Consider the following 14120-nt stretch of genomic DNA (forward strand, 5'->3'; position numbering starts at 1 on the left):
TCGTTTTATTGGTAATATCGGTCATCGTTTTATTGGCGTTTGCGTCCGCACGGCCTAATTTGATCGGACAATTTAATCAGATTGGCGAAAAATCGTCCCCGTCTGGATACGCCTTTAGCAATAGGCGAATGAATCGGCGTTTTTAACATTAGCTCAAACATCCCGCAGTTGACTGTCTTGCACTGAAATAATGCTGTCTTGCGCAGTCTGTCTGCCAGTGACTGTCATTGTCAGTAAAAAAATGTATTTGTTTATTTATTTATTATAAGATTTATATAAATTTAATGAAATGGATAAGATCGGAATTAAAAATGAATTCTTTCCACAATACGGGACGATATCTTATTGCCACGCATGCTTAAGCTCAGACAGGATTCTTTCAACTGTGACCGAATATGTCGATATCATCGATATCTTTTACAAAATCCTGGATAATCAGAATATGGTAAGCGTGCGGTCTATATAGAGAAGACCGGCATATAAAATGTATTGCTCAAGAACTCTTGTATTTGAATAAGTTTACCTAACATTGTTTAATCATAAGTTTCACTGTTCTACCGACCTGTTAGTGGAGTATGGTATGTTTGCAAACGCAATAGTTATAAGTGACGAAAGAGCTTGTGAACGGTCTTCCCTCTATCGATAGCCTTCTCCGCATTAATCTTACATCTTACCTCGTAAACTTAGTACTAAATTAACACAAGTACAACTTTACGAGCTCAAGTTCAAATTATGCAGTTTTATTTTAATTTTAGATGCTTCCAAATGAACTGTATTTATGCTGGGAATGTATAGGAATACTAAAGAAAATAATGATGTTCAAAAAGAAGATTGTAGAAGCCCAGAAGATACTTCAATTATATTATATTAATAAACAGGTATGGCAATTTAGGTTTCTATGTAAAATCAAACTACAAAATGTACAAAGTATTATTAGGGTTCCGTACCTCAAAAGGAAAAAACGGAACCCTTATAGGATCACTCGTGCGTCTGTCTGTCTGTCTGTCTGTCTGTCTGTCTGTCTGTCCGTCTGTCACAGCCGATTTTCTCCGAAACTACTGGACCAATCAAGTTGAAATTTGGTACACATATGTAAGTTTGTGACCCGAATACGGACATGTAACGTAAACAAATGAATTTTAAACATGGGGGCCACTTTTGGGGGGTAAATGAAAAAATGAAAAAAAAAAATTTTCAAACTATATCATGTTACATATCAAATGAAAGAGCTTATTGTAAGGATTTCAAATAATTTTTTTTTATAATTTTCGAATCAACAGTTTAGAAGTTATTCAAGAAAATAGGCAAAAAATGACCATTCCCCCCCCCCTTATCTCCGAAACTACTAGGTCTAAAATTTTGAAAAAAATACATAAAATAGGTCTATACCTATAGATGACAGGAAAACCTATTAGAAATGTACAGTCAAGCGTGAGTCGGACTTAATTACAGTTTTTAATCCGACCCCTACGGATTTTTTAAAGAGATTTCACTCACGTTTCACATAAAAAATACATTGTTAACAGTGCCGGATTACTTAGAGTAGTAGTTTTCTTAGAGTAATTGGTGATAATTTTCTGATAAGATAATCATTTTAAATATTTAACGGTCTTACCTACTTACGAGTAATTGTAAGGTCAAATTAAAAATAATGTTTTAAAAAAATGTTAAATTGAGAGCTAGCTTAAAGTTTTTTGTACTCGTCGACTTTAATGGTTGAATTAATAAAGACTTTGTAACCAATAAGCAAAACAAGCACGTGCTTACGGCACCACGTTCAGGGAGGGCACCAAAATGCCAGGTTGAAAAAGGTGAACAAATTTTAAAATTAGGGACAGACACATCGTTTTTACCACACGATTTTTTTAGCTGTCCAAAAGCTAATTTGCAAAAATAATGGCGCGTAATTCTTTGGGAAACAATCGGTAGCAGTAGAAGAGTCGTGATTACATGCATAGATTCGATTTCAACCCACTCTTTTGCGGTTCGGCGTTAGGTCTTATGCGAGGCCTTCTGCCTTACGGCAAAGTTGATCTTCTGCCTTAATTACACTTGGGCGTGGATCCAAATCCAAGCTTTCCTCTTTCGCAGCTGGGCCTACTGCCTTTCTCACACTTCGCCAATTCAATTTCAAGCTCTCTGCTTTCTTGCATATTTTATGCATGAAAACAACCTCGCTGAGACCCTTAAATATCGAGCCCTATGCGAAGCTAGGCTGATAGAAAACTGTCCCATCTCTTCTCTGTATAAAATCCTGGATTCGCGCCTGGTTGGGACTAAAACTAAAATTGCGTTTTTATATCGAAAAATTTTCGCGCTCGCTTCGCTCGCGTTTTCAATTACTTTGTAATGTATGATAAAGGTGACATTCGGGTGGCGACTGCAGCAACATTACTCTGTTGCAACGTTACTGCTGCAGTACTGTCAACTTCCGTGATAAAATGATGTGACTGATTTCCATACTAAAAGTAAAAATGTACAACTGTCTATCATATTGCGTTTTTATATCGAAAAATTTCCGCGCTCGCTTCGCTCGCGTTTCTATTACTTTCTACGCTATGATAAAGGTGACATTCGGGTGGCGACTGCAACAGCATTAGGTACTCTGTTGCAACATTACTGCTGCGGCACTGTCAATTTTCGTGATAAAATGATGTGACTGATTTCCATTCTCAGCTGTAATGCGGCAATGAACTTCTCTCAATTTACCAAAAAATCAATGTAATCTTGATGACCCTAGGGAGAGGGGGCACCTAGAAATGCTTAGGGCATCAAAATATCTTAATCCGGCACTGATTGTTAAAAATTGTGTAATATACGGAACCCTTGGAACGCGAGTCTGACTCGCACTTGTTTTTTATTAATAGCCTGTTATAGTAACCCACTGCTGGGCAAAGGCCTCTCCCCTTGATTTCCACAACTCCCGTTGTAGTGCTTTTTAAGTTTTTTTTTATAGCCTTGTATCAGAATATGTGGTATTGTTTGTTTAATTATTTTCCATTGCTAATTCTGTGTGCCCTTTAGCAAAGGCCTTTAAGTATTACATTTAATTTAATAAAATAAATAAAAAATAAAATCATTTATTTCAGAAGACAGGTTCAATAATATGGTTAGTAACTCTTAACTTAAGAACTATGTTACATTATTTTTAAAAGGAAAGGAGAGAAGAAGAAAGCATATAAAATTCAATAAATTAATGTCCAAGTAGATAAAACAAGCGTTATCTATTGAATTATAATCTAAATCTATTAATTTACCTTACAAAGTCCCCGCTTACTTTAAAAATACAAATTCGGCCTGGGTCTTAAGAGAATATGTTTTTTTAAATCTATTTTATAATGTATCTATAGTAATAATGTGGTGGTGTAGTATTACTTAAAGTAAACAAAATATTTATTTTTATATCAGTCGGTTACATTTACATTGATTTAGTGGACCACACTAGGCTAAGCCTGTCCCGTGACTCCACGTTAGCCCATTAAGTTAATAGTTATTTTTACACCTACACTACTACATTATTTTTAGGGTTCCGTACCCTAAGGGTAAAACGGGACCCTATTACTAAGACTCCGCTGTCCGTCCGTCCGTCCGTCCGTCCGTCCGTCCGTCCGTCCGTCCGTCTGTCTGTCACCAGGCTGTATCTCACGAACCGTGATACCTAGACAGTTGAAATTTTCACAGATGGTGTATTTCTGTTGCCGCTATAACAACAAATACTAAAAACAGAATAAAATAAAGATATAAGTGGGGCTCCCATACAACAAACGTGAAATTTGACCAAAGTTAAGCAACGTCGGGTGGGGTCAGTACTTGGATGGGTGACCGTTTTTTTTTTGCTGTTTTTTGTATTATGGTACGGAACCCTTCGAGCGCAAGTCCGACTCGCACTTGCCCGGTTTTTAAGAATATGGTTGCTAAACAGAAATATATATTTCCTTAGATTTAATATGCATCTTATAAGATTCCAATTGGAATGAATTAGAGATGCAAGGGATAGTTGTTTGGCCGGATACCGGATATTCGGCCTGACTATCGGCCGAATATTCGGTATCCGGCCGCCGAATATTCGGCCGGCGGAACTATACCTTCATTTCGGTTTTTAAGGTGCGCATTATGCAGGTTTGACCTGTTTCCTAGTGAACGTTCGCGCGGACTCATTTCTAGGTTCGAAATGAGTGCGCGTGCAAGTCAGTTGAATGTTTAAATTGTTTTAAAATAATAACTGAGTATGATTATGACCGTGACTGTTTCTTCAATCCAAATTGTTTATTCCGAAATCAAGCAATGTTACTATCCAGTATCCGGCCGGATAGTAGGTCACTATCCGTTATCCGGCCGGATATTCAAATCATGGCCGGATAGGCCGGATACCGGATAGTAACCGAATATCCGGTGCAGAATGAATACTTTATTAACAATTTCAGGACCCCTTTCCCCAATCTCTTTCAAATCTTACCCCTCACACCAACAACCACCAGATATGTTTCACATATGAAGAGAACGAAATAAAAGCCATCAAAGAAGAGATTGACATTTACGATGAATTCGACCACTTTGACAATGTTAAAGATGAACCTGAACTCAATGAGCCAAATGTATCAAATGTTACGGTACCGGATAATGTTACGGAAACCATTCCGGAAACATTACCAAATGTTACGGTATTGGGTAATGTTACGGAAACCATACCGGAAACAAACGATTGGAAGGAATTTAACATGAAGAGAATAATGAATAGGAAAGCGAAGTATAGATTTTTGAATGCGAATCTCAGGAAACATAGAAAGTTGTTAGTCAGGAAGATACCAATAGAGCTTGGTGCTGTTTTGAATGGGTTGGAGGAGGAGAGGAGTGGAGATTCTTTTTTAAACGAGGAATATAAATGTGTAAGTTGTGTGGCAATGTGGCGTGATGAAGACGGGTTGGTTAAACATCAGAGGAAGTATCATGATGAGGTGAGATTGAGATTTTTTTGTTATATATTAGTTGTATAGTAGTTGTTGTGGATTAGCTGGACAGAAAGGAAGACGATCGAGGAGGTCCTGAGCATGGTAGGAGAGAAAAGATGCCTGTTAGACACAGTAGCTAACAGAAGGGGCAAGATGGTTGGCCACCTGATACGGCACGACAGATTCTTTTTAAACATCCCGGAGGGCAAGATTGAGGGGAAAAGACGCAGACGAAGGCCCAGGCTCACATATCTCAGCCAAATAAAAGATAGAGTTTCTGTCGTGTCTTACGAGGGAGTTAAAAGGCTGGCCCAGCAAAAAGAAGAGTGGCGATTACTCCACCGACAAGAGCTATTAAGCTCTTAAATACTGATGATGATGATAATGATATTAGTTGGGGAGTTTTTGGCAGGGAATTTGTACAACTTAAAGGCCCGCAATGCACTTGTAACATAAGTTGGTAGGATTGACATCATATTAAGATCTGCTGTGTTCCTCCATGCCTTCCTTGTCTTTTTTGCAATCATATTACTGCAATATTTCAGGCAATTGGACCATACCAATGCAAAATATGCAAGATCCGCTGCCCATCCCAGGAGAAGCTTCAAGCACACCAGACGAAGCACTATTACCGGAGGGAATGCAAGGTGTGCCGGCTGCAGTGTTGCTCGCAGCCCGGCATGGACCGACATCTCGAGCAGCATGACCGGATGGTGCAGTGTTTAGCCTGCGAGCTGTGTTTCAAGTGAGTATATAGCACTATTACCGGAGGGAATGCAAGGTGTGCCGGCTGCAGTGTTGCTCGCAGCCCGGCATGGACAGACATCTCGAGCAGCATGACCGGATGGTGCAGTGTTTAGCCTGCGAGCTGTGTTTCAAGTGAGTATATAGCACTATTACCGGAGGGAATGCAAGGTGTGCCGGCTGCAGTGTTGCTCGCAGCCCGGCATGGACCGACATCTCGAGCAGCATGACCGGATGGTGCAGTGTTTAGCCTGCGAGCTGTGTTTCAAGTGAGTATATAGCACTATTACCGGAGGGAATGCAAGGTGTGCCGGCTGCAGTGTTGCTCGCAGCCCGGCATGGACAGACATCTCGAGCAGCATGACCGGATGGTGCAGTGTTTAGCCTGCGAGCTGTGTTTCAAGTGAGTATATAGCACTATTACCGGAGGTCATGCAAGGTGTGCCGGCTGCAATGTTGCTCGCAGCCCGGCATGGACAGACATCTCGAGCAGCATGACCGGATGGTGCAGTGTTTAGCTTGCGAGCTGTGTTTCAAGTGTGTAGACTTATTACTGGAGGAAATATAAATGTGGCCAATAAATAACTTTGGCGCTGAAGGATTTTAAACCCACATAAGCGCAGCCAGCATGGTGTCCTGTTCTACTGTTACTGGAGAAAGTGCAACGGACATCTATACAGTCACCTGCAATAATATGTTACACAACGAAGGCCGCAAAAATATCTGACAGAATCTTATTTGTACAGCCATAATAAGAGCGTGTCACATATTTTTGCGCCCTTTGAAGAGTAACATATTTTATGCAGGTGACTGTACTAGAGTGACTTGATGGTTATATCATTCATAGTTTGATTTGAAGCTGTTTCAAGTGAGACAAATTACGTTTTTAGTTAAGGATCAGGATCCGTGTACACGGGTACGCCTATTTTTTACAGTCATCGCCGCCTAGTGATCCAAAAGACTCGAGCCCGGTGAGCCTTTTTTTAGGGCTCGCCTCATTTCTTGACGCCTTTTTTATTTCATTAGTAAAATAGGCTTTTAGCCTTTTAGGCGCCAAGAGATGAGGCGAGCCCTAAAAAAAGAGCTAACAGGGCTCGAGTCTTTTGGATCACTATCGCCGCCCATGGACGTAACTGACGTAAGCAACATCAGAGTAGCCACTTATGCGTTGCCAACCTTTGAGAACCCTAAATACCTACTTCTTGAAGAACCCCATGTCAAAGCGCAAGGGAAACACCTCAGAAGGTAGCTCATTCCACAACATGCACGTTCTGGGCAGAAACGAGCGAGATGCTCGCTTGTTCTTGGTTTGACACGTGTCGAGGAAGTGAGAATGAGCTTCGTTTCTTTGGCGGGTGGTGCGGTAATAAAAACGCGACGATTGATTTAGTCTTATCAAAAAGGCTCTTTTGGGGTTTCTATCAAGTTTTAATATAATTATATTTATGTTTCAGGAACGTGCGGTTATTCTACAACCACTACAAAGAGTTACACGCGAAGTTCGTGTGCGATGTTTGTGGCAAACGGTGCAAGTCGCGCGCCATCATTGAGAAACATCTTAGGTAAATGATAATCAATTTTGTGGGTTTTGTGACACTGACCATATTTTTTTAATAGGGAATATTAAGCAATACTCTGCGTAAGGGAAGCCACTAGCACATTCAGAGAGTCTATTGCGAAATACGAAAATAGGCATTTCGTTATCTGCCTCTCTATCATATTCGAACGATAGAGAAGTCGTAATTTACGTCGAAAAATCAGCATATGTGACGTACCAAGGGTAAAGGTACCTAATGGCGGTTGGCGCTTACTACGCGAAGCAGGGGATTCGTATAGAAGCGTCGTGAATAAAGTCTGTGCGGAAAGAGAAGAATCGTAGAATGTATTGGACCCCATACATTTCACGACTCTTCTCTTTCCGCACAGACTCTAACAGCGTAAGCGTACCTTTTCCCGTGGAATGTCACATTTATATGTAACTTACAGGTACCACTTCGGCTACGAATGCCCGTACTGCAAGAAGAAACTAAAGAATTCCACGTCATACAAGAACCATGTCGAAACGCAGCACACATCTTCCGTCTCAGACAGCTCGTACTGCGTGCAGTGCGACAGGAGATTCACGAGCGACCGCATGTACAAGCGACACTTGCAGAGCAGCGCGGCGCACGCGGCAGAGCGGGACAACACTAGGTAACACGTGTATCCGCTTATATTATTTATATCTATAGGATAATATTCGCAAAGAGAATTTGAAATAGAGAGTTACTGTCGTGGTAAATTATGTAGCTACAGTACGTTTTCTGCCATCTTTCGATAGACGATTAAAACTGTTAGAACGCCATTTGACTTTGATCATTATTCTTTCACTGATATGTGTTAACTTGTTAAATATTAATATTAACGCCATCTACTCGAGAGTGGGCTGAAGGTTATGGCGCCATCGCTCGAAAAGATTGCACCATACCTTTGGCCTATAGTCGAGTATATCACCTGTGTTATACAAATAACCGCTATTTTATTCTATTCTAAAGAATAAGGATTTATGACAAATGGCGTTCTAACAGTTTTATCATCTGTCGAAAGATGGCAGTAAATTTACAGTGGCTACATAATTTACTTTGATAATCCGTCTCTATGCACTCTATACTCTTTCAAATTAGGTAACCCGTATACACAACTATATGCCGTGTACCCGTAATTACCATACAACACCACAACCGCCTTCCTCTGGCTGGCCCGAATTCGGTGTGTCTCTGTATGATTTAAATTTAACTAACGACCTCTTTACTTGCGCTGAAATCATATATGAATCCTTGTTTGATTATGATTTAGTTACAATTCCTTACAAAGAATAGTGCCTGTTACGTAGCGTACCTATAGTCTGTATCTTTAGGTAATTTTTTTTATTTTTTTTTATTTATTTACACAAAAGGTACATGCTCGTAAACAAAATTTACAATATCGCCAAACTGTAACCAGTTTGTTGGCGAATGAAGCGCTCACTTAACTAATCGAATCATGCACCTAAACAAAACAATTAGTAACTTAAACAATAGGTAATCCTTATTATAATATAAAAAACTAACATGCATAGATGCCTAACAAGTCTTCACATTGTCTCAAAGTTTAATTTTCTAAAAGGTATACAAACAAATAATAGTAAACAAACAATAGTAAACATAAACAAACAATTTAAATAATAGTAAACAAACAATTTGTACATTTTCGGGTAGTTATAACGTTTATTGGTTAACCGATCAAATACACAACCGCCTGGATCAGTCACTGAACGACCTGACTTTAACCTACATTATTTGATCATGTAATGTTTTCATCTACCTTCAACTGGCTTAAGGAGCCATTTGAGGGTAGATTTTGTTAACTTTTATTTAAATACCTAAATATACAGAGTATAATATACATGACCGTATCATTAACATTATACATCTTTATTAAATTCCAGACTTTAATTTACATTATGCTTACAGGGCCAAGCGAAAGTACCCCTGTCCCGAGTGTAACAACGTGTACTCAAGGCGCACGTACATGAACAACCACTACCGGCACGTGCACGCCAAGCAGAGCAAGTACTACTGCGAGGACTGCGACCGGGTGAGTGCGGGTACCCGGGTACCCGTCTAGCGCCACAGAATAAATAATAGTACTAGGTACAGAAGACTCACTCTCTAACAAAACGCGTCTGTTACGATCAGGACAGATATGGCCGCTAGGTGGCGACAGCGCCACGCGCGGCTTATGGCTAGCCACCAAAATTGGTGTGGAACGGATGTACTTTTAGCTACCTATAGCAAAGCGACGAAATCGCGGACTGAGCCACGCCTGCTAGCGCCACTTGCACCATCCCACCCGAGGTTAACCGGTAACCGTTAACTCAGTGTCATATTGTACTGGTAACCATGGTAACTCCAGGTTTAACCGGTTAACCCCGGGTTAGTGAATGGTGCAAGTGGCGCTTAGTGTACCAGGTGCACTTATTGAGCATTTTGGGCAGAGCCGTCGCCATTAAATATATCGTAGCAGCCAAGGTTTGCAAAAACATCTGATAAAACACGTTAAACTTCTCGCTAATAGAGGATTTGTTCAGATATTTGTGAACATCTTGGCCGCTCCGATATATCTCATGGCGTAAAAACGTATCAATATCAGATAAAACAACATTAAAGCGGTATCCAGACGGGATGATCAAATCGACCGATTTGATCAGAAATGAAATTGGCGTCAATCTCCAATTTTAGATTTATGGTGATATTAGAGCCCACTAAATTGAAAAAATGCCCCAGAATGAAAATACTGGCGTCACAAATTGGTAATGACGACCGGTCTGGCCTAGTGGATAGTGACCCTGTCTGCTAAGCCGACGGTCCAGGGTTCGAATCCCAGTAAGGGCATTTATTTGTGTGATGAGCACAAATATTTGTTCCTGAGTCATGGTTGTTTTCTATGTATATAAGTATGTATTTATCTATACAAGTATGTATATCGTCGCCTAGTACCCATAGTACAAGCTTTGCTTAGTTTGGGGCTAGGTTTGATCTGTGTAAGATGTCCCCTAATATTTATTTATTTATTTATTTATTCTTGCGTCCGCACCTCATTTTATCGGTAATATCGGTCATTATCGGCGGTTGAATTCGGCGAGCCAAATTGGCGTTTGCGTCCGCACGTCCTGATTCGATCGGGCAATTTAATCAGATTGGCGAAATATTTACTAGTCTGGATACGCCTTGACAAATACCTTCAAACGTCGTATAAACAATTAAAAATATGTATTCACGAAAGTTTAATATCGACCTTCAAACGTGTTGCTTTACCACATTTTACGATATAAGTGAACACGAACTGGTTGGTATAAACTTTTTTCCCTACCTATACTCTGTATCTTTAGGTATTTAAATAAAAGTAAACAAAATCTACCCTCAAATGGCTCCTTAAGCCAGTTCTGGGTAGATGAAAACATAACACAATCAAATAATGTAGGTTAAAGTCAGGTCGTTCAGTGACATATCCAGGCGGTTTTGTATTTGATCGGTTAACCAATAAATGTTATAACTACCCGAAAATGTACAAATTGTTTGTTCAAGCAAATTCAAGCAAATCTTGTCAGTAGAAAAGGGCGCGAAATTCAAATTTTCTATGGGATGACATCCTTTCGCGCCTACATTTTTCAAATTTGCCGCCTTTTTCTACTGACAAGATCTGCTTGACCCAGTATATACAATGTGTTACTTTATATTTCTAATTAAATGTGTTTAAATTGTGTCAGCATTTCCTGAATCGCACGCGCTACCTGGACCACAGGCGGTTCCAGCACGAGGGCGTGAAGAGAGACAAGGACAAGCTGTGCAATATATGCGGCCGAGGTTTTGCGGTGAGCTATTTATATTTTTTTGAAGTGAAAACTTCTTTAGCGGCGCTGTGCACTTTTTGAGAGACGTAAGGCGTAACCCTCTCTTTCTACCGCGCGGCGAAAATGTATGCCTGAGCCTGCTGTTTCGTTTAGGCGGCGCAGGGCGCTTGCGTGATGTCACGTGTGACGGACAATGTCATTGTTTTTTGATTTAAATGCCATCTAGTGAGTTTCCCTCAAACTGGTATTAATATAACTGTAGTACTCAGTGATGTGCTTAGGGGTTTCAAGTAATGCGACGAAATAACGCTAGATGGCGTTAATCTCAATTATACATAGTGCTGCAGACATTTTGCACTAGATGGCGCTGTTATTAATATTTTGAGTTACAATGTCGTTGAGTTTTCACTTCTGCCGGCACTCCCAGAGTGCAACCCATTGTTTTTTTTTTATTGTAAGATCAGAGCTGGAAGTGATCGTGCCACTCCTTCTTATGTTTTTTTCTATTTTTTGTATAAGATAATTTTCTGTGTCTGTGCTTACGAATAAATCTTTTCTATTATATTCTAAAATCCGTTTTAGTTGATACTGTAAATAAGCTGCCCTATTATATCAGGGCTTTTGTGTATTCTGTTGATTTTAGAGGACTGTATAAGTTTATGCCCGATGACGGAAACAGTTATGATTTAACGTTAATCGATTAACACAGTTAATCACACACAGTTTTACGTTAATCGATTTGTTAAAAATCATCTCGCGACATACGTTGTATTTTACTCGATTTACAAAAAAGAGGGTAGTTATATTCTGGGCCAACTTTGGCAGTAGAAAAAGGCGCGAAATTAAAAACTACTATGGGAGTTAATGGGAGATCGATCCGTTGCGCCTACATTTTTCAAATTTGCCTCCTTTTTCTGCTTACAAAGCTCGCTTGTAAGAGTATATACTCTGTAGGTATCTTGAATAAAAGTAAACAAATAATGTTTACATTTTCGGGTAGTTATAACATTTATTTATTAACCAACCAAATACAAAAGCACCTGGATCAGTCACTGAACGACCTGACTTTAACCTACATTATTTGATCATGTAATGTTTTCATCTACCCTCAACTGGCTTAAGAAACCATTTGAGGGTAGATTTTGTTTACTCTTTTTTAAATACCTAAAGATACAGACTTATGTTAAACTTGTTTCATTCGTTCTTATATTGCAGGCAAACAGAACGCTAGTGAATCACATCCGGACGCACTCCGGCGAGCGTCCGTTCTCTTGCGAGTACTGCGGCGCCAAGTTCACGCAGAAACACGCCATGCTGTCACACGTGAAGTATATACACCTGAAGAGCAAGCGGAAAGCTAGCTGGCACGAGTAGACGCGTACCCGGGTACCCGTGTAGACAAAGGGTTGCCGGTGGACGAGCAAGCGTAAAGCGAGCTGGTACTAGTAATCACGACCCAGGTACGACGCGCCATGCTGCCACACGTGAAGTATATACACCTGAAGAGCAAGCGGAAAGCTATAGTATAAACAACATTATTTGCGGTATTTGACACATTATGACTGACGTATATAGAGATGTAACTAACGCAAATCGATTGTCACAGCAAGCGATTACGATTGGATGGCACGTAGACTGAGGTATCGAATTGTGACGTATAATGAATTTTTATTTGAGATTTAAATAAAGTTAGAATTATATGGTTTTCCCGCAAGCTAAATGCATTACACCGACCGAGTAGGTCGCACCCATTGTCAAAATTGAAACTAACTGGGGATCTATTTTAAAGTTTATTTATGTTATTTCTGTGTCAGATTTGTTGTCTGTTAAGTGACGATAAATATATCCATATTTACAGTTAATTATCCACCTTTTCCTTATTTTTATAAAAGATAAATTAAAAATTCATATCGATTTACTTAGACGACTACCGATTCATAACGGTGGTGTCCGGCCTACCCTAAATTTAAAAAAAAAGACGTAGAACGTAAACGTTCGCAGTGCAGTTGTTTTCCTTTGTGATTTCGATGTGCAAGACATTTTACGTAGTATTGCTGTTGTGAGTGACAGACGTTAAATACCGCAAATAATGTTGTTTATACTATAGCTGGCACGAGTAGCCACGCGTACCCGGGTACCCGTGTAGAGAGAGGGTTGCCGGTGGACGAGCAAGCGTAAAGAGCTGGTACTAGTAATCACGACCCAGGTACGACGCGCCATGCTGCCACACGTGAAGTATATACACCTGAAGAGCAAGCGGAAAGCTAGCTGGCACGAGGAGACGCGTACCCGGGTACCCGTGTCCGGCAGAGGGTTGTCGGTTGACGAGCAAGCGTAAAGCGAGCTGGTACTAGTAATCACGACCCAGGTACGACGCGCCATGCTGTCACACGTGAAGTATATACACCTGAAGAGCAAGCGGAAAGCTAGCTGGCACGAGTAGACTCGTTTGCCAGGGTACCCGCGTCCGTCAGTGACACAGGTTCACGCAGAAACACGCCATGATGTTGTACAATTGTACATATTGCACACAGCTGTCAGTCAGCGTCGTATAGTAGGTAAGTATTCAAATATGTAGTTCGGTACGCCATACAAATAATATGGTGTACCGAACTATTGGAACACTTTGAATGCTACCTACTATATGATGCTGACTATACACAGCTGAGGAAAACACCCTGATAGAGTCAGACCGAGAAAAGTCTGCAGCGATTTTGATAGCACACGCAGTGCAAGTGTCATTTTAAAGGTCAAACTTCTATGAAATTATGACGTATAAATAACACTTGCACTGCGTGGGCTATCAAAATCCTGCAGACTTTTCTTGGTTTAACTCTACTGATGTCGGTTTTGTGAAATAACAAAATTCTTTTTTGTCATAACATAATAATAGGGAAAGGTAAATAAATATCCAAAACAATTGACCATAAACAAATATTCTAGTCTGACATCACAAAATCACTCTCTGTCGTGGAATTACCTTTATATAAGCATTAGGTATTGTTTTTCTATGACTTTTGTGTTTTATATTTATATCCATATTGTAAAAACCTAAG

The 14120-nt window shown here is 40.1% G+C and overlaps 1 protein-coding gene across 1 annotated transcript; it reads left to right on the plus strand.

Moving 5' to 3' along the window:
• The first annotated feature begins 213 nt into the window (after positions 1–213).
• LOC134802121 (zinc finger protein 320-like) lies at positions 214–13551 on the plus strand. Its single transcript, XM_063774714.1, has 12 exons — positions 214–445; positions 756–878; positions 4425–4955; positions 5495–5694; positions 5855–5930; positions 6109–6230; positions 7148–7255; positions 7680–7886; positions 9185–9308; positions 10981–11085; positions 12280–12450; positions 13346–13551. The coding sequence occupies exons 1-11, from the start codon at positions 290–292 to the stop codon at positions 12436–12438; spliced, it is 1911 nt and encodes a 636-aa protein (XP_063630784.1). The 5' UTR covers positions 214–289; the 3' UTR covers positions 12439–12450; positions 13346–13551.
• The last annotated feature ends 569 nt before the right edge of the window (positions 13552–14120 follow it).

The sequence above is a fragment of the Cydia splendana genome, chromosome 24 (genome assembly GCF_910591565.1).
Source record: "Cydia splendana chromosome 24, ilCydSple1.2, whole genome shotgun sequence".
NCBI lineage: Eukaryota > Metazoa > Arthropoda > Insecta > Lepidoptera > Tortricidae > Cydia > Cydia splendana.